We start from the raw sequence: 23,067 nt of genomic DNA on the forward strand, positions 1-23,067 counted from the left end.
TGAGCCAAATATTTGGCAACCGTACCGAATCCACCCCTACAAAGAAGTGCCGCTCTCAAACAGCTGCCTCTTTGCACCAATTCCACAAATTGCATAATAGTCCCTAGGCGGGGTATTTATGCAAAAACCAAAAATATGAAAACCTTCATCTTGGACGAAAATTAGGAACTCCCGGCTTGTCTCCAATACAAGATGCCTTGGCCTCGAAAGGAGAAATATTCTTGTCGATTTGTGAGGATAGTGAATACGCCCAATTGGCAAGACGATCAACCACCGTATTCTTCTGACGAACAACATGCTGAAAAATTCGGCAAAATTATGAATACAACAAATAACTTGTTAACCTTGAACTAATTGACGATTGCTAGCACAAAAAAATATCCCACAATAATACACCACAAATTCGAAATTTGTAAACCCTAAAACACTGAAAACAAAACCACGAATTAATATCTTTCAAACACATTCAAAAGTACAAACAATTTACACATACAAAAAATCATATTTACCTCGAATTAATTAACGATTGCTAGCTTACGACCCCTGACACATGGCGACTTCTTATAAAGCGCAGGTAGGAATATAATACCGCGTTCGATTAATTCTGAAATAACGAACAACCCTATATTTGAAATAAATTGGTCAAAGTGTGTAAAAAACCATCAACTTGTGCTCTCAACTCGCGCCTATAGCTAGAAAATTAAAACATATGTAATTATTAAATCAAAATCTCAATTCTTTGAAAACTAATCTTTACCTAACTTTAATTTTCTTAATCTTGCACTTAATTTATTCCCTCATTGTTTAAAAAAAAAACGTGAAGCAGTTGATTTGTCACCTTCATGCTTCAACCAATCAAATAAATAAACTATGCTCAAGTGTGTGCACCTATAATACAATATACATACAATGTGATTGATATAGGTGGTGTTTGCAAAAACTTATTTAAAAGCAGAAGTTAGTGATAGTGAGTTGGGTGGTACGTGTTTGCAAAAGCTTTTAGAAATAGATTGTTAACGTTTTTTTTCTCTCATTAACAGTTTTTAGGTGTTTGTAAAATTGACTTTTGTTTTTGCTTATCTTAAAATAAGTTGTTTTAAGCTATAATTTAAAAAACACTCATGTATCTGTTTTTCCTATTTAAATTTATTTCCAGATTTTTTTCAAACACTTCCAACTTCTAGAATTAAGCGCTTAATATCAACTTAACTCACAATCACTAACTTATGCTTTTAAATAAACACCACCATAAGTGGATATTAAGTGTTTATTTCTAAAAATCTGAGGTGTTTACAAATATGCTGGAAAATCAATTTAAATAGAAAAAACAGGTCTATGAATGCTTTTTAAAAAATAGCTTAAACCAACTTAGTTTTAGAGAAGCAGAAGCAAAAACTAATTTTGCAAACACCTAAAAATGTTAAAAAAAGCTCAAAAGCTATTTTTAAAAGTTTTTCAAATACCACCATATTAAAATAAGGCATTGCTTAATAAAATGAAGAATGAATGAATAAGGAAAAGGGACACTTGGCTTGTAATTAGTTGCATAGTCGTTGTGCAACCTTATCAATTAAGCACTCCTCTTTTTTTTTTTCTTTTTTTTCCCTCCAACCACCACTTCCTCCACCGCAACCCCACCCACCCCCCACCCCCTCCACCATTATGTATCTTTTACTTATATATTTTCCTATTATTTAATTAATTAGTTGAAAATAACCAATCAAAAAAAAATTAAGAATTTTCCACAATCATATTGGTGGGATTTTTACCTCATAAAGCATCTTTAAAAATCAACACTTTTTTTTTATTCTCCACAATTTCAAGAATCTTTAAATTTTAATTCTTGAAAAGATGAAGAACAATTTGAGCAACAATGGCACAAAGCTTATACTTCTTCATCCTTACATACAAAAGCAAGGGAGCTCCAATCGGCTATGGCTTCTTGTTTTTGTTTCCTTTCTCACTCTAGCTTTTCTCGCAACCTTAATCTACACCCGCGAATCCATTTCCTTCTCCGCCGCCACCACCTCCGCCGTCTCGGTGGCGGCGGCGGCGGCGCCCCGGATGCCGTCGGCCGTGGCCAGGGCGCTCGTCCACTACGCGTCGAGCTCGAACAGCACGGATCACATGTCGTACACGGACATCAAGCAGATCTCCGACGCGCTCCGGCAGTGCCCGCCGCCGTGCAACTTCCTGGTGTTCGGCCTCACCCACGAGACCCTACTCTGGCGGGCGCTCAACCACGGCGGCGGCGGCAGGACGGTGTTCATCGACGAGAACCGGTACTACGCGGCGTACATCGAGGAGAAGTACCCGGAGATCGAGGCCTACGACGTGCAGTACGCCACCAGGCTGGCCGACATGCCGGAGCTGGTGGCGGCGGTGAAGGAGCAGTCGCGGAACGAGTGCCGCCCCGTGCAGAACCTCCTCTTCTCCGAGTGCAAGCTCGGCCTGAACGATCTGCCCAACCAGCTGTACGAGATTGACTGGGATATCATATTGGTGGACGGGCCAAGAGGGTACTGGCCGGACGCGCCGGGGAGGATGGCGGCGATATTCACGGCGGCGGTGCTCGCCCGGAGCAAAAAAGGCGGGAACCCGAAAACACATGTTTTCGTGCATGATTTTAATATGAAGGTGGATAGAATAACGAGCGATGAGTTCTTGTGCAGGGAGAATCTCGTGAAGTCGAAAGATATGATGGGCCATTTTGTTCTTGAGAGAATGGACGCCGCCGCCACCCAGTTCTGCCGGAGCAGCCATTCGCCGCCGGCTTCGTCATCTTGATAATAATCCTGATAATCGCGTGTTGAATTTTGGCTTTTCTTTTTTTTCTTACTTTTGTTAATGAGTAGTCGGTATAAAGATGAAGCTTGATAATTTAATTGATTTTCAGCCCAAATAATAATTTCTTTTCTTCATCTGATTCTTGTAGTACGCTTTCTGTACTGGTACAGTATAAAGATACGCCTTTCCTTTTCTTCTTTAATCGTGTTTCTTGTGTTAATTTTATTTTTTTTATAAATTTACTATATAGTATATACTTACACCGGTCGGTGGAAATTGAAATAGAATTTTTTTATTTTCGCCGATTCCAATCCGAAACTTTCCGATTTTGAAACAATATTTTTCAATCCGAGTTCCGAAATTATTTGGATAGGAATTGGAATATGTATGAGATTCTGATTTCCGATCCGATTTTAAGTTCCGATGTTTAGGTGACCAGAAAATAGAAATTTTCGAATTTTACCAATTCATATCGGAAATTTTCCAATTTTTTAACACAAGTTTTTTCATTCCAATTTCCAAAATTCCGATTCCAATTTTGTTTGGAACGGAATCGAAATTGGGAACAAGTTTTTTCACTTCCAAAGAAACATTAGAATTTTTCCAAAAGAGCTTATTCCGATCAATTCCATCCGAGTTACACCTCCGTAAAATAATTACCCAAAATTCAGAAGGCTAATCGTTTTAAAAGCAAAATTGAAATAAGAGATAAACCAAGATCTAAAATAAACATTTGACCAACATGCGTCTTGTTATACAGCCCAACTTTATAAAGATCATACTAGTACAAAAATCTTTGGGGTATAGTCTACACAGTAAACAATACCTCAGAAAAAATTAATAATAAAATCATGGGACTTCAATAAATATGCTAGAACTTAAACTCTCACACAACATCACTAAATTTTAACCACAAAAAAATAAGCTACAAATCAAGCCGAGTTTCCATTTGCAGACACCTCGATCGAATCGTTATCCTTGACATGAAGAGGAATCTTCACACCGAGATCTCTAAGCCTATCAACCAAGCCATAAAGAAACTCAAACGTAAGCTTATACTGCGAATTAAAATCCTCCCTCACGCTCGGATGAACCCTAAACCACTCTCCCAGCAGCTTATGCACGTGCGAACGAACCATTCTCCAAGGCACCGGATACTTCTCGCACATCCTCAAATACTCCACCGCCAGCTCAGCCTGGTCCAAATCCCCCTCCCTACACACCCCAGGCGGGGCCCACTCTGGAGTTCTATATCCGGCAAAGAGAGCTGGATTTTCGAGCAGTGCCTCTGCAGAGAGGACGCCTTCTGTACCTGTCTCCTCCAAGCACTGCCACGCGTCTTCTACGTACCTTATGTTGCCGTTGGCAATAACAGGGATTCTGACAGCTTCTCTCACGGCCTTGATTATTTGCCAGTTGGCGCGGATTTTTTTCCCGTCCTTTTCGTCTCGAGTTCTTCCGTGCACGGCTAGGAGAGAGCACCCTGCTTCCTCGAGCATTTTGGCGTAGTTTATTGTGTCATGTAGATCTGGGAAGATTCGGATTTTGCAAGAAACGGGGACTGTTAGGTTTTGGGATAGTTTTTCGACGAGGGATTTTACGAGGGGGAGTTTGTCCATTAGGAAAGCTCCATAATTTCCTCGTCTTGCTATTCGCTGTGGACACCTACACGAGAGATGTAGAATAAACCAAGATTAGTTTTGTTTCATATACAAGACAATTCAATGAACCGCTTGCTCACAAATAGGTCGATAGATTTTATTATGGGTGCATGTCGAGACTTTATACACTCCAAATTTTCCCTCAAATTACCATGGATGTTTCAGAAAAGCTAACGTAGGCAAATTGTCTCAGCACTAAAACCGAACAGCTGTGATGCAGCTAAACAAGATCAAGAATCAGAACATCCAGAAACACCAAAAATTACAATCACCCCTTAAAACATTACAGCGATCAAGCGCAAAAACCTAAGCAACTAATCTTCCGTATGGCACAATTAAGAAGGCTAACAAAGTGTAAAGACCAAAGCAATAAATGCGTACAGCATATTTCGTGATTGAACGAGGAATAAAAATAGCATCTTTTGCTTTAGTATTACAGTAACAACTTGCAAGTTGCAATTGTTGCTACTCGAGATACTTCAACGAGAAAATGTCAAACAAGTTCGGTTTTCATGGGGATTAAAGAAAAAACGAAAAGGGTGCAGAGCCTTCGATAATAAATGGAGAGTATGGATAATATCGTTAACAATTATCTGCCATTAAATTAAGTTCATAACAAAATTTGTACATGATTATCGTTAATCCATAGGCTTAATGAAAAGTAAACTGGCCAACGAAGAATCCAAGCATCAGTTTTATAAGTAACACATTCCAAATTTGCACACTATAGCCCAGTCAATTTAACAAACACCTTATTGGCATCAAACAAAATACAATAAAAATCATCGAACAATTACCCGAAATTAATGTCGACGTAGTCACAGTAAGGCTCAACCTTTCGTGCCGACTCCAGCAAAATATCTGGATCATTTGCACAGAATTGCACAAACAACGGCCTATCTTCCTATCATTTCACACAAAAAAAAAAAAAAAAATCAGTAAAAAAAAGTTAAAAATAACCAAATGCAAAATCCAAAAACAAAAACACAAACACACCTTACAGGTGGTGAATTCCTCTGAACGGTATTTTTCGCTTTCGCCGAAAATTCTGGAATGCAGCATCGGCGTGTAAGCGGCTTGCGCGCCGTACTTCCGGCAGAGCATCCGGAAAGGAAGCTCGGAGTTGTCCACCATCGGAGCGACGATGAGTTTAGGGCGGCCCAAACTGTTCCAGTGTGCCCATGCCCTCTCGATGTGGGCCTCTCCGGTCAAGTACCCAATCGGACGGCCCAAACTAGCGGCGGCTTCTGGCTCGGAGGGAAAATTGGTAATTACAGAAGAGCAGAGAGTGTCGTCGCCGTCGTTATCGCCGTTAGTGGCTGGAGTTTGTGAGGAGAGGGTTTGAATTTGGGAAGCCATGATGAACGTGTTGAAAGGGGAAAACGATGGCTCCGATTTCGGGTTCAGTTGGAACTTTGTGAATAGAGATGCAGATTGAAGTGGCTTGAATCTCATGGGCCAATGAAGGCGGTGCCGGAGGAGTGGCGACGGCGGAGATTCGAACCGCCGCCGTATAAGTTTTGAGAGGTGGTGTAATTAGGGGTTTGGGGTTGGAATAAGGCCTGAATCGTGTGTAGTTTAAGCGCGAGTGGTTATTAGGTTAAAAAAGTTTTAACTTTTAACTTCTTCTTTTTTTTACTGAGCGGTTTTTTTAACTTCCTTCACTGTGTGCGTGGGGTAACTGACTGTTACTCATTCTTCAGTGACAACTAACAAATTACTAACCAAATATAATTTGCATTTTACTAATACCGTTTTGACTTAGAATAGAATTTTGACGGTTTTCTAGTTCGATTTCGGCAAAATACAAAACACGAAAATTGTATTTCTTTGTGTTAGTTTTCTAATTCAATATGAGTCAGAGAATTTGGGTGTCGGGTGATAAAGTTATGCATGAATGAGTTACGTTTTGAATTTTAGGTAACTCAAATTATTAAATTCGTGGGAAGTATTCATTGATTCATGAATAACTTTATCATCCGATATCCAATCTTGGTGATTCAATTTGGATTAAAAATCTAAATCGAAGAACTACAAATTTTGTGTTTTGAATTTTGCCTACTTCAGACTAAAAAATGGTCAAAATTACGTTTGAAGTTGAAACGGTCTTATTTAAACTCAAACGACGTTTATAATATCCCGAATTTAACTTTAGGGGCTTTTTTTTCACATATTATTAATATATATATATATATATATATATATATATATATATATATATATATATATATATATATATATATATATATATATATATATATATATATATATATATATATATATGTGTGTGTGTGTGTGTGTGTGTGTTATAAAAGATTAAATTTATTTATGGATAAATATAAATATATTTTCACATTTTGTCTACACAATATAAATTTCATATTGATTTTACCATCACATTTAACTCATTTTATCTTAAGAAAAAATGATATTTTTTTTTATCAAATATGCGAGAATTGGTGTGAATAATTTGAGTATTGATCCAATCTTCATTTTTAGGTGAAGGCCCAAATTAGCAAATCCAAACATACCTCGGCCCATATCAATAGGTAAAAACCAATCAGGATTAAGATCACTAGAAACAAATTATTGGCTCATTCATAATTAAAAAAATAAAATAATAAATAAATAATAAAATAAAAAGCTCAAGTTGGTGGTTGAAAATTGAAGTTCGTCAAACTACTTTTTTATATAAATATTTTCAGAAAAGGTAATTGATGGGGACAAGAATGAAGCCCAAGAGAGAGGCCCGCTAAGGCCACCCAAATATTCGACCCAAAAGATAGAAGCCAACAAGACCCGCTAAAGTGTGCGACCTAAAAAATAGCCAGCGCCAAAGACCACTCATTGTCGAATATGACCGATCGAGAGGAGCGAGCTGCCTAGGACCGAGCGACCATATGGTTCTTGGGAAACGCCGCGATGGCTTTGTCCAAAAGCATAATGGCCTGACAAGTACTACATAGTGGCGCATTAAATGACTTTAGCTCGTGTCTGGCACGCCTACCAGTGAAATAAACGCACTAATACCAGCATTTACTGCCCGAATGATTGGTGTCAGTCGAAAAGAAGAGGAGAGTCCAAGGAAATGTGCGAAAAGGCTACCCACCTACGAATCATGCGAGGCGGCAACAACTGATTAAATGACAATGATTGGTCAAATTACCCGGAGAATATAGAAAGGGGATGCGGGGCCAACGATAGGTATACTTCCGCCCCGATTTTCATGGAGTGTTGGGGCTTGGATTGAAGTATTATAAATGGGAGCTCCCCTTTCCTAAAGAAGGTAAGTTTTTTGGACACGCATAAGTTGGTCAGTTTGTTTCTTTCTTAAAGTATATAAATTCATCCTTAAAACTGTCCATTGTCTTCCACTAACTTGATATCGTAGTGCTAACTCTGGCATCAGTCTAACCTTCTCTTTTTGACTGTACGATTACGTCCGATGGTTTGAGATTTTTGCTTCCAGAGTAACTGTAAAGTGACTTACAACGAGCAAAGTATTTGCAGCGCGAATTAGTAATTTATCATTAATCCATTTTAACATCTATGATTAAAGACATCTAATGTTTGAACTTGACACAAAACGTTGCTTGATTTAGAAGTAGATCGAATAAAATATTGAATGATGAATACTAAAATCACATTTGAACACATTTTTCTTAATTTTTATGCAGATGCTCCACCAATAAAGGAATGTTTGTCATGATCATATGCTACTCGATATACATTATTTAATGTAACATCTATAAAATCGATATAAAAAACTCCCCCAAAAAATATCATTTCTTCCATGTCGCCTTTTTATAATATAATTTCGATCTTTGAATATAAATCTATAGCTACTAAAATTTGGAAAATAAATTGAACTTTTTTTGAAAATGTGGAAAAACAGTATAAACTAGTTTTTTTTTTTTTTTTTTTTTTTTTTTTTTTTTTTTTTTTTTTTTTTTTTTTGATGCACAATATAAAATAACGATGTTAAAGTTTTCCAACCTCCCCCATAATTCGTGTGGTCTATTTATGTTTGTCTTGTATTTTTTAAATATGACGTCTCAACTCCACCAACCCTCATTAGGAGAGTTGGTACCTAGCCTTCACCAATAGGGTAAAGGTCTAGGGTTCGAGTCCTCCCCTCCCCTACTTCCCCTTGTAATGGACTTGAATTTACTCAAAAAAAAAAAATATGACGTCTCAACTCATTTGATAATTGACCTTTAACCTAATAAAGCAACTTTAAATAGTAAGGTGGTGTTTGCAAATGATTATTTAAAAACAGAAGTTAGTGATTATGATTTAAGTTAGTTTTAAGTGCTTATTTCTGAAAGTTTTGGGTGTTTGCAAATATTTCGAAAAATGAACTAAAATTGAAAAAACAGGGTTAGGGGTGCTTTTAAAAAAATAGCTTAAAGCAGATTATTTTAAGAGAAGCAAAAGCAAAAGTTGATTTTTTTTTTTTTTAAATGAAGCAAAAGTTGATTTTGCAAACACCTAAAAACAGATTATGATAAAAAAAACCGCATAATCACTTTCAAAAAGCATTTGCAAACACCACTTAATCCCAATACCTTAATCACTTAATTAACAAGTGTTCATTATATTGCAAATTAGTCCTTAAACCCACCGTAGTAAAAACCAGAATTACCCTTCATTTTGACCAATATTCCATCCATATCCGTAATTTCCCCTTTTAATTTAAATTTAAATCCATAATTACTATTTGGAGCCCCGATTTATACGGGCTTATGTAATTAATTAATTAATTAATTTAATGACTGTAGAAAAAGGATGAAAGAAGAAGAAGATGAACTGGAAATGGAAGCTGAGAGAGAGTTTAAACAATTGAATCGTAAAATCGAAGAAATCTTCTCAATTAATTTATACCCCACCTTCAACAAATCTCACCCCCAATTTCTTCAAACCCACTCCCATTTTTCATCACTTTCTCTCTCTAGAAACTGCATTTGGTAATCAATCAGTAGCAGTTGTTGGTTGGGGGTTTTTGTTTGACGGAGGAATGAAGCAACTGACGGCGTTGCAGCAGCAAGCCCGCCGCAGCAACAGCTTCCGCAGCGCTGCGTCGCCGTTGGACGCCGCAGTTGACGGCTCCGTTAAATCGCCGGCGAAGATTTTCTGGCTGGTACTCCACGGCATCTGCTGCTTGATTAGCCTAGTCCTCGGATTCCGATTCTCCCGCCTCGTGTTCTTCCTCCTCTTCGCCACCTCCTCGTCCCCTTCCACCACCACCACCACCACCATATACACCGCGCTCCGAGCAACTCTACCTTCCTCCACCGCCGCCGCGCCGCCGCCGGAGAGGAATGTCTCCGCCGCTGGGGACGGTAGCAGAGTGGTGGTCGGGAGGCACGGGATTCTGATTCGGCCGTGGCCGCATCCGGATCCGGCGGAGGTGATGACGGCGCACAGAATAATCGAGAGGGTTCAGTTTGAGCAGAGGTCTCAGTACGGACTGAAGAGCCCTAGAACTGTAATTGCCATCACTCCAACTTATGTACGGACTTTTCAAACCCTACATCTCACCGGAGTGATGCACACCTTGATTAATGTGCCCTACGATCTCATCTGGATCGTCGTCGAAGCCGGCGGCACCACCAACGAAACCACCTCCCTGATTTCGAATTCGGGATTGAAAACCATCCATATCGGATTCGACCGTAAAATGCCTGTTTATTGGGAGGATCGGCATAAGCTCGAATCGAAGATGAGGCTCCACGCTCTAAGGTATATCTTAATATGTGCCTTTCCTTTTTGTTTAATTCTTGCATTGATTTAGATTAAATTGCTTATGTTTTTCGGTGTTTCAAAATGCGCAGAGTAGTTAGAGAGAGGAAGTTGGATGGGATTGTAATGTTCGCGGATGACAGTAACATGCATACTTTGGAGTTATTTGACGAGATCCAGAAAGTGAAATGGATCGGTGCTGTTTCGGTTGGGATTCTTGCACAATTGGGAGGTTCTGAAGAAAACGGAGAATTATCGATTATCAACAATATAGATGATAGCCAAAAGGACGAAAAAAGTTCGAAACTCCCAATTCAAGGACCAGCTTGTAATTCTTCAAACCATTTGGTGGGATTGCACACTTTCGGCACACGGCCCTTTATCGATAGGAGCGCGAGGTATATTGGTGACAGGGCGGTTGTTCTGCCAAGAAAGTTGGAGTGGGCTGTGTTTGTGTTGAATTCGAGGCTATTTTGGGAAGACGTGACAGATAAGCCTGGTTGGGTTAAGGAGTTTGACGAGGTTGATAGAGATGGAGAGGATGTTGAAAGTCCACTGTCGTTTTTGAGTGATGATTCGGTAGTGGAGCCTCTTGGTGACTGCGGGCGAAAAGTCATGGTGTGGTGGCTGCGCGTTGAGGCGCGTGCAGACAGCAAATTCCCTGCCAGGTTTGCTTTCTACCATTTTATCATCAAGAATCTGCAGTGTTGCCGTTCTTTATATATCTAGTTTCCGAAATGCAGGTTGATTTATCATCTGAATTTGTGGATATAGTTGTAGGAATAAACATATGCGAAACTAGAAATCTATGATTATTGGATTGTGTGTAAGGTCGACAGGTCGTATGGGTATTGATTGGTAGACGGTATTTATCTAATTAGGTTGCATCTGGATAGGAGTATTTGAGGGATGGATTTAAAATCCGTAGTAACAAAATCGATTGAGCTTGTTTGGATTGATTTGGCGATGGATTTGAAGTTTTCAGCTTTCGTTTTTAACTATTTTTGAGCATATTGGAGTGGATTTCAAATTCTTGCCGTTTGGAGTCATTTTAATTACATTCATTTCAATTCCTTCAATCCAATTTAATCCAAATTTCGATTTGGATGTCAAACATAGACCCGGTATATTAACTTTGAGTTACGTCGAAGGAATGGTCTATAACAAAGAAAGCCGTATTGAAATGATCGTTCATGTTATATACTTTGTAAGGGTACATCATGTTAACAATGGCTTCCAAGAAACATAGGATTTAGCTACATGTAATGCTGAATTTCTCTTATACCCCCGTAATATGCTGCGTTCAGGTTTCTAGTTTATTTTTTTAACTTTAAAAAAAATAAAATTAAGTGATTGAACGGTAGTTTGAATTTCCCGTTCGCAGTAGCCACTTATTCATCATCGTTGATCTTCATCTCAATGCCCGATTCATTATAAATAAATATAAATGTCTAAATTGACGGTTACCTTTGGTCCGGCTCTAATTTCCGATCATGACTTATTGACCCGGTTATTCCTACTTTTACGTTTCAGTCATGCTTTGCTAGCTTTTGACTGATCTATTGACTAATCTAATATAAACCGAAAGACTACCTATGACATCCAAATTTAGGTTACAATTTTCGTTTGCATGTTATACTGATGATTCCCGTACTGAAATCACGAGTTTGTCTCGAATGTGCTAATTACTCTTATGGTTAATTTGTAATTGGTACTATGCACATTCATAAATCACATTTATAGTCTAATTATTAATAAATATTTTCTTGAAAAATGAATTTCTATATATTCTCATATTGCAGATGGATAATAGACCCTCCTTTAGATATAACTGTCCCTGCAAAACGAACTCCATGGCCAGATGCTCCACCCGAACTCCCATCTTCAGTCGAAAAATCAATCACCATTCAAGAGAACACCGAAAAACATTCAACCAATCGAGGGTCGAGAAAAAAACGCAGTTCAAAAAGCAATAAGAAGAAGCACAGCACTACTACTACCGCTAAAGTACTAGTAGATGGCGAGCTTGTTTCCACAAGAGATTCCAGAAGCTTCTAGAATCCTCGATCGACACAACCTCAGGATTTTATTACCACTCTGTGAATTCGAGATTATAAGCAAGCCCTCCTCAACATGGTAATAACACGAAGACAAAAAAAAAAAAAAAAAAAAAAAAACTGAGACGAATGAACCTTGTTCGGTAAATACACACATCTCGATTTTTCGTCACATCATTTTTTTTAGGATTGATCAGTTTATTTTGCTGTGAGGAATTTTTTTTCTTTATCAGTTTCTTCATTCTTGGTGGTATTATCTGAAGCATTACTTACATATTTGTTGTCCCTATTTTTTATTTTTCTAAATATATATTTGATTCTATGGAAAATTAAATAGAAATGAGAGATTCCATTAACAGTTGTTGCAACGAATCCGTGATGATCTGCTCTGAAAGAAAGTTGATATTATTAAATAAGAAATTTCAGAAAACTGTGTCTGGAGAGAGAGAGAGAGAGAGAGAATTCATAACTATGCCGCTTGTATTTGCCAATTGGGTGAAGTTACTCTCTGTGCCAACAGGTTTTTATGTGATTTACTGCTGCAGAATTTGCAGGCAAATCTCGTGCTTTTCTGGGAGTTTAATGAATTATATTTACCTTGTCTCGATGAAAAAATATTATTACGGTAATTATTTAATTTTCTGGATTGCAAATTTTCATCTCCAAATTGGGAATCAAATTGATAGTTATTTTGATATTCGACTTTCCGTAAATATAGAAGTGCATCCTAAGAAATATATTTATACTTATATTTAATTGATATACAATTATTGCTTATGGCTGAAGTAAATGTGTATCCAAATAATAAAACTAGCATGTCATGACATTAATATCTGATGATTCGTTTTAATATTTTATCGTTAAAGTTGCTCTAAGTATATTATGTGTACCCGTATGCACAAATTAAATGAGATGTTTAAACTGTACTGAACTGGTTTATTCTATGTTACACCTAGTGAAATACACCAAGTAGATTTTTACTGTTTATATGCTACATTGGTGAGCGTAGATGAACGTAAAAACTCACTCAATATAATTTTCAGCATAGAAATAACGAAACTGAAGTAATCATGTTAAATAAATTTACTTAAATAATTCGGAAAAGATATGATTGGATAATAGAAGAGGTCACATAAACTTTCGGTGGTCTAAATAAATATGATGACATGAATACATTATCTAAATTCTCAACAGCGGTGGCACTTACATCTATATACAGACATCAAAAATAGCTTCTTCCCGATACAAAATAAAAAAATGTTTTAAATATCCACGTGGCAGATTCTGATTAGTATGGTTTGGGGCTCAATAAATGTGCCTCCTAGATTGTAGGCAGAGCAAGTGGGAATCGGAATCTATGGGTCAAAAAAAGGATAAGTTAGTTTGGCGGTTTGGGCTTTCAACTACCTCATCAGGCCTGAAAACAGGCCAGGTTCGTTATTTCATTAATCATCATCAATTCATTACTTTCCTTTTTTGGTAATAACCAACCTTTCTTATGTGGTAAGTTTCTCTACCCAATTTAGAATTTTGTCCAACTTATTAATCGGTTTATTACACATATACATATTTAACCTGAAATTACGGTTACCTTTGAAATAACGTCAAATTACGAAAAAAAATCATGTTTTGATAGTTACAATTATTTTTACAGTGTCAAATTTAGGGGGGTCTTTAGATTATGTGTAATATTATCCAGTTTGTACCCGTTTTACTTCATTGGAGCTCCACATTTTGAAACAAGACGATCATAAGATGTGTCTCTTGGCTTGTAAATATCAAATTGTGGTGCATTAGAAACTGCATTTTTGCATAAAACGAGTACAAACTAGAGAACATTTCACGTAATCTAAAAGATTATGTTGGATTCGATACCATAAGGGTGGACAAGTAAAAAGATTCATAGTTAAGGAGTTGTTGTAATCACCCAAACACGAAAGTTTTTTTTTTAATTTAATCTTACATCAGGGATCTTTGTGGCATAATTTACCCTATATTTAAATAAAGATAGGGTCGAGTCTGATACATCAACACAAAAATAATAATTTCACCAACTACAAGTCTATAACATCACGTGATCGTGTTTAATTTTATAAGTTTTCTTAGTATGTGCGCAATGATCTCAGACGACACTTATTTGAAGAGTACTTTTGAGTGTTGGAAAAAATTATTAAATCATCATGTTAAAATAAAAATGCATCTAGAGTATATGTATGTGTTACTTTACATGTTAATAATGTGTTAATTGGACATATACTCAAAAGTATATTTATGAGTCCAAAAAATGGAACAATTATAAAAAAATAAAAACAGCCTTAATACGATTCTTTTACACGTTTACCGTCAAGTTTATTCGATGCTTCAGTCGATGAATTTCACATGTATAATCTTACCATACACTGTATTGATTTTTAAATACTTTGCACAAACCAAATGTATCTACGAGTGACTGTATTTACTATTATTTTTTTTTTTTTTGAGTAGGACTGTATTTACTATTAATTAGATGCAAAATTAACTCTAACATCTACTAATGCATAAAAAAATAATTAATTCTTCAAAAGAATATACTAAAGAAATAAATGCAAATAAATTATTTTTAGAGTAAATTACAGCCACCACCCTGAGGTAAGATCTATTTATAAAAATACCCCTCATTTTCACATAACTACATCAATCCCTCTGTAATTTGTAGATTTCTACATTAACACCATTTGTAAGGGGTTTGATGAAGAAATTCACAAACTCCAGGCGTTGGATGTAGTTTATCCAAAATGAGAGGGTTCTTTTGTAATTTACAAAATTTATAATATTTCATGGCTATATAAACCCCACCATAGAATCTCAAATTTCTTCAATCTAAAGCAAACAGATAAAAATATTCTCTCTCCAAAAAAAAAAAAAAAAAAAATCAGCCATGCCTTCAGTTACAGCCACCCTTCTCACCATCTTCACCACCGTAGCCCTAATCGGCGCCACCCATTCAACACACCAAAACGACGGCGTTCCAACGCACGGCCGGCGTACCGACGAACAAGTGAAGGGACTGTACGAAAGCTGGCTGGCAAAGCATGGCAAAGCATACAACGGAATTGGAGAGAAGGACAGAAGGTTCGACATATTTAAGGATAATCTCAAGTTCGTCGACGACCACAACTCCGGCAATCGAACGTACGAGGTGGGTCTGAACAAGTTCGCAGATCTGACCAACGAAGAGTACAGGTCCACGTACCTGGGTACGAGGAGTAACCCCACGCGCCGGTTCGTCAAGTCCAAGAACGCTAGCCGCCGGTATGCTCACCGCTCCGGCGAGATGTTGCCGGAATCCGTCGATTGGAGGGAGAGAGGCGCCGTCTCTCCGATCAAGAACCAGGGCACTTGTGGTGAGCTGATTTTAACTCTCTTCTCCGTTTTGATTGGGCCATTTTTATATTATATACATTTTATATAATTTAACAAATACCCCTATATTTTCAAAATATTTACATTTGCCCCTCTCATTATCACTTTTTCATTGATTTTCTTGACGGGAAAATTATAGTTTTCACCCCTCAAGTTTGCACTTATTCCACATTTGGTCCTCATGTTCACAAAAAACACATTTGGTCCCTCCTCATGTTTTAATAATTTAACACTTTTGGTCGTTTCCATCAATTTACCGTTAGTCTGTTAGTTACGACACTTATAGGCACAATTTCAGATATTTTCTTTTATTTCTCACCTATTTAACAACGTCTATAGTAGACTTCCGTAAAAAAATTGATCAACAGTTAATCAGAGGGGGATTTTGGTTATTACGGATATGTGGGGGTGTTTTTTGTTATTTAGCCAAAGTGCAGGGGATTTTTCATAATTTTACCCTAACAAGTAAATAGCAACATATATACATTTTATATAATTAAAAAATATCCACCTATATTTTTAAAATATTTACATGTGCTCCCCTTATTTTCACTTTTTCATTGATTTTCTTGATTGATGTTAAACGTTGTGTTGATTATTTATATATAACAGGAAGTTGTTGGGCTTTCTCAACTGTGGCTGCTGTGGAAGGTATAAACAAGATTACTACAGGGGAGCTTTTAACTCTGTCCGAACAAGAATTAGTCGACTGCGATAAATCCGAAAACGCGGGCTGCAGCGGGGGCCTAATGGACTACGCTTTCCAATTCATCATCTCCAACGGTGGAATGGACACCGAAGACGATTATCCTTACAGGGGTATTGACGGAAAATGCGATTTCGCTCGGGTTCGTATTTTACCAAGTTTTTTCTTTAGCCGATAAGAAAACATTAGATTTTTTTTACGATGATTTAAATTTGTTCGATATTATTTTATTGTTGCAGAAAAATGCAAAGGTTGTAAGCATAGATGGGTATGAAGATGTGCCTCAAGACGAGAAAGCCTTGCAGAAGGCCGTTGCTCATCAGCCCGTTAGCGTCGCTATCGAAGCCTCCGGGCGGGCCCTCCAACTCTACTCCTCGGTAAATTAATTAGGTTCTAATTATTCGTTTCCGTGCATCAATTAGTCCAAGAATCACTAACCAAGAATGATTATGATTTGACGTTAAATTTTGTATAAAATGCTAATAATGCAAGACTCAAAAAATTAGATCGAAATAGAAGAAATATCTTACATTTAAAAAAAAATGGGAATTTAATTTGGTGGTTATATATTTAGGGTGTATTCACCGGCGAATGCGGCAAACAGCTCGACCACGGTGTGGTGGCCGTTGGCTACGGTACGGAAAACGGGGTCGATTATTGGATCGTGAGGAATTCGTGGGGCCCGGATTGGGGTGAAAACGGCTACTTTAGATTGGAACGTAACGTTGCCGGTGATCCATCGGGCAAATGTGGGATTGTTGTGGAAGCTTCTTATCCTACAAAGAGTGGTCAAAATCCAGTTAAAAAGTCAAACTTTGGTTATTATGGTTATGCTGCTGAATGAGATATGGAGAAGCTTCTCAATTTGTACTTCTTTTTTATTTTTATTTTTTTTAAATTTAAAAAATGAAGAATCAGACTTAGTTTCAGTGTCTGGAGCAGTTTGATTTGTACATATGTTCTGAAAATTTAATTTCATGTATTGCACTTTGGTAAACAAACCAGTTTTATTTGAAGGTTTTTTCTAGCATTTAGCTTCCAAGGTTGTCTTATTTTATTTTATTTTTTTAATTTAGTAATAATTTTTCATACTCGGTCGTCTTTCGAAATATCAAGATCCAATATACAGCTAGTTATTTATCTAAAAAAAACCCGGATAAACGACACAACAAGCAGTATGATAAAAATTAGAGAGTATATAATATATATATAATGCTCTTAAATTCCAATTTTCACCGTTTCACGTTCATTCTCGCTCTTAGCATATGTCATATACCTTTTGAAAAAGAAAAAAAATCCTAGTAGGTGTCTGATATTTGTTCGATACGCTACGAAGCCAAACGAGGAATCTCCAAACTCAGCAGCTGCAAGTGTTTCAAAGCTTCGAATTAGGCAAAGATATTCGATATTCAAGAAATCCTTACAATTCGCAATTTAAAAAAAAAGAAAAAAAATCTACTAACCTCTAAACTTCAGACTAAGGAAGCAAGCTTTCTCTTCCTCTCACCTCCCCAGAAGATTCTCTGTTTCGATCGTACCGCTGAAAGAAATACACGATTTATATTAAAGTTGAATAATAAAGAAAATAAATAGGCATGCAACAACAATGTCAAAAAAAACTCGGAAGTATATTTCGGAAGAATACCTTCTTCCCAAAGGTAAATGGAACGTAATTATATTTGATCATGCGTTGAATTTGCTTCCTCAGAGTTAGAGTGCACAAGAAAATCCAGTATACAAGTAGAATTGGCCACAAAACAGGTGCATTGAATATTCTGAAGCATGTCAATAGTGTAGCAATGCACAACGCAGTTGTGGTCGCGAGCCTACACGTAAAAGACAACAAACAAAATCGAAAAATTTCAATTACATAAATATTTCTCACTCTGTTTTCCGAAAATACATCAACCAAACCTCAACGACGTTTAAGTTTTAATCCTAACTAAAAAAAAATTCTCGAGCTGTGCTCTATCAACGAAACTATACGATGGTTATAAATAACCGAATTTAAGCATATTGAGCCAACACACAAAAATAAAATTCCCAAAAAATATCATATTTTATTCCCTTGCACCCTCGGAATTAGCGCATAATTCGATCCGCGTCACCGTTTTCCGGAAAACTTCTGCCCGATGCAAAGACTTTAAAACCATATTTTCAAACAGATCATATTAAATTGGGGGGGAAATTGGAAGTGCCTTTAAATATTTCAAGTTTCATACATAGGTAAGCATGTTTTAATACTAAATTGAAAGTGAAAAATCAGAATCCTATCAATTGAAAAAGTAATTTATCAAATCAATTGAAAAAGTACCAATTCGGTGTTAAAAAAATACCAGGTTGATTTTAATTTTTTAAATCACAATGACCTAATTCGTAATTTGAGGCAACAATTGGAAATAGGAAAACGAACCAGAATTGGAACTCAGGGAGACGGCGGACGAAGGGGCGGAACTCGTCGGAGCTCCGAACGGGGAGGGTCGGGGCATCGGAGAGCTCCGGCGCTTCGCGCGGCGAGATGAAGAGGACGAAGAGGACGAGCAGGTAGACGCCGAGGAAGAAAGTAATCATGCAGAAACCCCTAACTAGGTAAATGCGAACCACGTACGTGAGCGCGATGCAGAGGAGCGCGATCCACCGGTAGAGCACGTACGGCGTCGTCCTGTCCAGTAGATTGTGGAAGCGCCGCGAAGTTGCGGAAATACGGTGCGCCGCGGTGGCGGTGGGCGGTGGTGCATCTTCCGCCGAGGAGGGGGTTATTGCGTTGGCGGGAATGTTCGTAGTGGAGGTGGAACCGCCTGCGGGGGGTTCCATTGGAATTACAGTGGAGGGAGCGTTTGGGTCAGAGTTGAGTTTCAGAAGTCGGTCTTATATAGGGTAAAAAGTTTATTTTAGTTTGGCCCTTGTGGTTTGCAAAAACTCATATTACGCGTATAAGTTTTCGTAAATTATAAATTTACCCCCCAAAGAGTTTTCTTTGTTGGGGGAGAAGAAGAAAATCCTTCCATAAACTCAAAGCTGAGTTTAAATTCTTCTATTTATTTTCTCTTCGAATTTAAGATAACTCGGATGTGCTATTGATGAATCCTAAAAATAATAATAAAATAGAATGAGCTTTGGGGGGAGGGGGGCAAGACGAAGGAAAATCTGACCGAGACAGAGACCAGTTGTTCTGAAATATATGCAAAAAGGAATGTCGGGGAATATTTTCCCAGTGTTAGAACTCCGATGGTCAAGTCAATTCTTCTATTTATTTTCTCTTCGAATTTAAGATAACTCTGCTGTGCTATTGATGAATCCTAAAAATAATAATAAAATAGAATGGGCTTTGGGGGGGGGGGGGGGGGGCAGAGAAGCCCAAGACGAAGGAAAACCTGACTCAGTTATCCTGGAAGATATGCAAAAAGGAATGTCGGGGAAGATTTTCCCGGTGTTAGAACTCCAATGGTCAAGTCAATCGAAATACTAAAAAACGATACATCTCTTAGGGAGGTAATTTTAACGAGGACATTGTGTACGTTCCCTTTTTTTTTATAATAAAAATTTCCAGAAAGAAAAATATTAATGCATTTATCAAGATGTTGTATCAAATAGAAAACTTAATTTTTTTTAATTAACAAATAAAAAAATTTATATTCAAATTTATGTAATAATTATATGCTAAGTTTGAATCAATTTATGATTATAAACTTATTATAAATAAGGGGTCATTAGCAATACACCCCTCTTATAGATAAAAAATAGGGATAAGTCCATACCATAAATCTTCCTTTGTGAAAATCCCCTAAAATATTTAATTCCCATCTTACCCCTCTAGTAGCATCTCACGTTTATTTTTTTTATTTATATATTATTTTCAAAATCCCTATTAATAAGGCACCTAATCCCACTATTTATGGTTAATTATTTAGTTTCTCTAATAAACTGCTCTTAATTAAACATTTAAAAAGAAAAAAAAAATTAAACCGCAGCATCCTTAAGAAAGGAGACGCACATATTGGGATTTTTCCCCAAAATCAAAAACTGGCAAAAAAACCAAAATACTCGTTGCGAATTTGCAGTCACATTCTAAAATCGAAGACAGTTGCTACAAAATCGTCCACCCACTTTCCCCATTCACAGTCGTGTTTTATTTCAGTGGTGTTTCGGTATTCATAATCCCGTGAATTTGAGTTGCGATAGTCATATACGAATCTGCTTTTTGAAATGAAGAAGAAAGCATCACAGAAGCGTAAACGAAGACCCAATCCTCAGGACATTATGCATCTTGATGCCGGTTAGTGTGTATACCTAAATCCTTTGTTTTTGCCAATCAATTTTTGTACCATTATTGCAAAAAATATAGTATTTTGTGCCCGTAAATCCAATTTAATTTCACTTTAGGGGTTTCTGGGGATGATTTATGGTTGCATCATGACTATATGTGACTATGCTACATACACATTGAATCTATAGTTGTTCGGATTTCAGTGAAAAGTGTTCTGTATGTATGCCCAAACTGCAATTTAACCAATGTTAATAATGTTCTGACTCGTTAACATTTGCAGCAAAAATATGCTCTGATTTGAGTATGTTATAAAAATTTGAAACTAAATTAGTGTATTGTTATAGTCGTTTTATGTAGTCATGTTGATATAATGTATAACATATGTCTGCATGTTAATGTAATTAGTTGTATTCCAATGTTAATAATGTTCTGACTCGTTAACATTTGCAGCAGAAGTATGCTCTGATTTGAGTATGTTATAAAAAATTGAAACTAAATTAGTGTATTGTTATAGTCGTTTTATGTAGTCATGTTGATATAATGTATGGCATATGTCTGCATGTTGATGTAATTAGTTGTATTCCAATGTTAATAATGTTCTGATTCCTTAACATTTGCAGCAAAAATATGCTCTGATTTGAGTATGTTATAAAAATTAGAAACTAAATTAGTGTATTGTAATAGTCGTTTTATGTAGTTATGTTGATATAATGTATGGTATATGTCTGCATGTTTATGTAATTAGTTGTATATGTCTGCATGTGTGATCGTAGATCCAGATTAGATCCATTTTGTTGTTTCAGATGGGATTACTTTTGTACACACAGAGTTTTTGGGGCAGCAGTCATGTTTGGTATGCGTTGATATATTAGTTCACAGCAATAGATGTTGTGGTCTATTCATATGGAGTCATGTTGTAGCCCTGTGTTTAAAGACCTCCACTGGCATGGATGAATAATGTTAACTAAGTTGGTAATTTGTTAATTACAAGACCGTTTCTGATTATGTAGTTACATAGTCACATTACCATCATAACTATATGTGACTAGGCCAGAATATGTAGTTATACAGCCACATTACCACATTACATGCTATAATTGAGTCATATTGAGTCCTATTCTGCCCATTTGTTAAATGTGTAGGGTCTACATAGTTGTAGTAATATATAGTCATGTGCTGATATATTGCTGATAACTCTGTTAATTAGTTATTATTAAAAAGTTTTTTATAACAAATTTACATGCCTCTTTTTACAGAAGAAATGCGAAAAATGGCGCAACAGACACGTAAACATGGTAAGTGGACTTCACAATTCAGAGGGAGTTTGAAGTCAATTGTGTCTTTCTTTGACGGCGTAAACCTTGCACCTGCCCATTACGAATGCCTACGACGTACGCCTTTCTACAACTTTGTGCTCCCATTCGCAAAACACAAAATAACAAAGCACATTGTGATGGGGGTGCAAAATGCAGCATTAATCATCCTCTGGACATATAACAAGGCTGATCGAACATACAACCTTGGTGGTGAGGCCATTAGAATCACACCCAACAATTGCCAACTGATATTCTAGTTTTTCTGTATTTTTTTGATATGTTGACAGCTACTTTTACCATCTATGAACCTTGATTTGTGCAAATACAGTAAGATAATAACTACAACGAGACTTCATTGTGACTACAAAATTCTCTTCCCCCCCCCCCCCCCCCCCCCCAAGTAGTTTATTTAACAGAACATGAATTAATACAACTACAGTGTGACTACTGTATCAACAATGTGACTATTGTGTAAACAATGTGACTATTGAATTTAATTACACTTAGACATTAATCATGCACCTTGCATAGTTTGAAGATTAACTGAGGCAGTAAGAAAATAAGTACAATGAGACTTTAGTATGACTAGCCCCCCCCCCCCACCCACCCACCCACCCTCCAAATAATGTATTTAACAGAACAAGATGAATACGACTACAATGTGACTACTGTAATAACAATGGTATATGGCTGGCCACAACAGATTCTTCTGTACATAGATACCCAGCCGAAGCACGTGATTCTGTCAAAGTATTCCAAAGAGGTAGTTCGTTTTATGCTGGCAATTTGTCGTTTTCAAGTGTCAGGGTTTCACTAGAAGGTTCCACGCCTGTGAGTAACTTTTTTTTTGGCGGAACTAAATATTAGTTGCATGCATTTTTTCTTAAAAATCGTGTCCAGCTAATTTTCTGATTCAGTTAATTCTTTTTTCTATTAAAAAATTCAGATCCTATTATGACTCCAAGGTCTGCTGTATAAATTTGTTAGAAGGATTATTAGGCAAATAAAGCAATTGACCAAATCACGCATGTAGATAAAGGAGAATCACGTCCGCCTATAATAAAGGGAAACGGTTATGGAAAGATATCGTGATTAAATATTTGATTTATTATAAAAACAATTAATAAGG

At 36.9% G+C, this 23,067-nt stretch overlaps 5 protein-coding genes across 5 annotated transcripts; 3 read left to right on the forward strand and 2 right to left on the reverse strand.

The window, feature by feature from the left end:
• The first annotated feature begins 1,728 nt into the window (after window positions 1-1,728).
• Window positions 1,729-2,989, forward strand: IRX15-L (IRREGULAR XYLEM protein (DUF579)). The gene has a single exon (XM_012985329.2). The coding sequence runs from the start codon at window positions 1,852-1,854 to the stop codon at window positions 2,785-2,787; it is 936 nt and encodes a 311-aa protein (XP_012840783.2). The 5' UTR covers window positions 1,729-1,851; the 3' UTR covers window positions 2,788-2,989.
• Window positions 2,990-3,506: 517 nt separating this feature from the next.
• On the reverse strand, window positions 3,507-6,041 carry LOC105961113 (FMN-linked oxidoreductases superfamily protein). Its single transcript, XM_012985354.2, has 3 exons — window positions 5,445-6,041; window positions 5,246-5,352; window positions 3,507-4,452 (listed from the first exon to the last, which is right to left on the reverse strand). Exons 1-3 carry the CDS (start codon window positions 5,901-5,903, stop codon window positions 3,720-3,722), a joined length of 1,299 nt encoding a protein of 432 aa, XP_012840808.2. The 5' UTR covers window positions 5,904-6,041; the 3' UTR covers window positions 3,507-3,719.
• Window positions 6,042-9,151: 3,110 nt separating this feature from the next.
• Window positions 9,152-12,603, forward strand: LOC105961109 (putative beta-1,4-xylosyltransferase IRX14H). The gene is made up of 3 exons (XM_012985349.2): window positions 9,152-10,190; window positions 10,283-10,858; window positions 11,993-12,603. The coding sequence occupies exons 1-3, from the start codon at window positions 9,466-9,468 to the stop codon at window positions 12,246-12,248; spliced, it is 1,557 nt and encodes a 518-aa protein (XP_012840803.2). The 5' UTR covers window positions 9,152-9,465; the 3' UTR covers window positions 12,249-12,603.
• Window positions 12,604-15,099: 2,496 nt separating this feature from the next.
• On the forward strand, window positions 15,100-17,385 carry LOC105961110 (cysteine proteinase1). The gene is made up of 4 exons (XM_012985351.2): window positions 15,100-15,630; window positions 16,262-16,497; window positions 16,595-16,732; window positions 16,930-17,385. Exons 1-4 carry the CDS (start codon window positions 15,165-15,167, stop codon window positions 17,197-17,199), a joined length of 1,110 nt encoding a protein of 369 aa, XP_012840805.2. The 5' UTR covers window positions 15,100-15,164; the 3' UTR covers window positions 17,200-17,385.
• Window positions 17,386-17,533: 148 nt separating this feature from the next.
• On the reverse strand, window positions 17,534-19,228 carry LOC105961112 (protein RER1A-like). Its single transcript, XM_012985353.2, has 4 exons — window positions 18,769-19,228; window positions 18,001-18,181; window positions 17,819-17,895; window positions 17,534-17,719 (listed from the first exon to the last, which is right to left on the reverse strand). The coding sequence occupies exons 1-3, from the start codon at window positions 19,167-19,169 to the stop codon at window positions 17,833-17,835; spliced, it is 645 nt and encodes a 214-aa protein (XP_012840807.1). The 5' UTR covers window positions 19,170-19,228; the 3' UTR covers window positions 17,534-17,719; window positions 17,819-17,832.
• Window positions 19,229-23,067: the final 3,839 nt, after the last annotated feature.

Source organism: Erythranthe guttata, chromosome 12 (genome assembly GCF_056151865.1).
Source record: "Erythranthe guttata isolate IM_541 chromosome 12, IM_541, whole genome shotgun sequence".
NCBI lineage: Eukaryota > Viridiplantae > Streptophyta > Magnoliopsida > Lamiales > Phrymaceae > Erythranthe > Erythranthe guttata.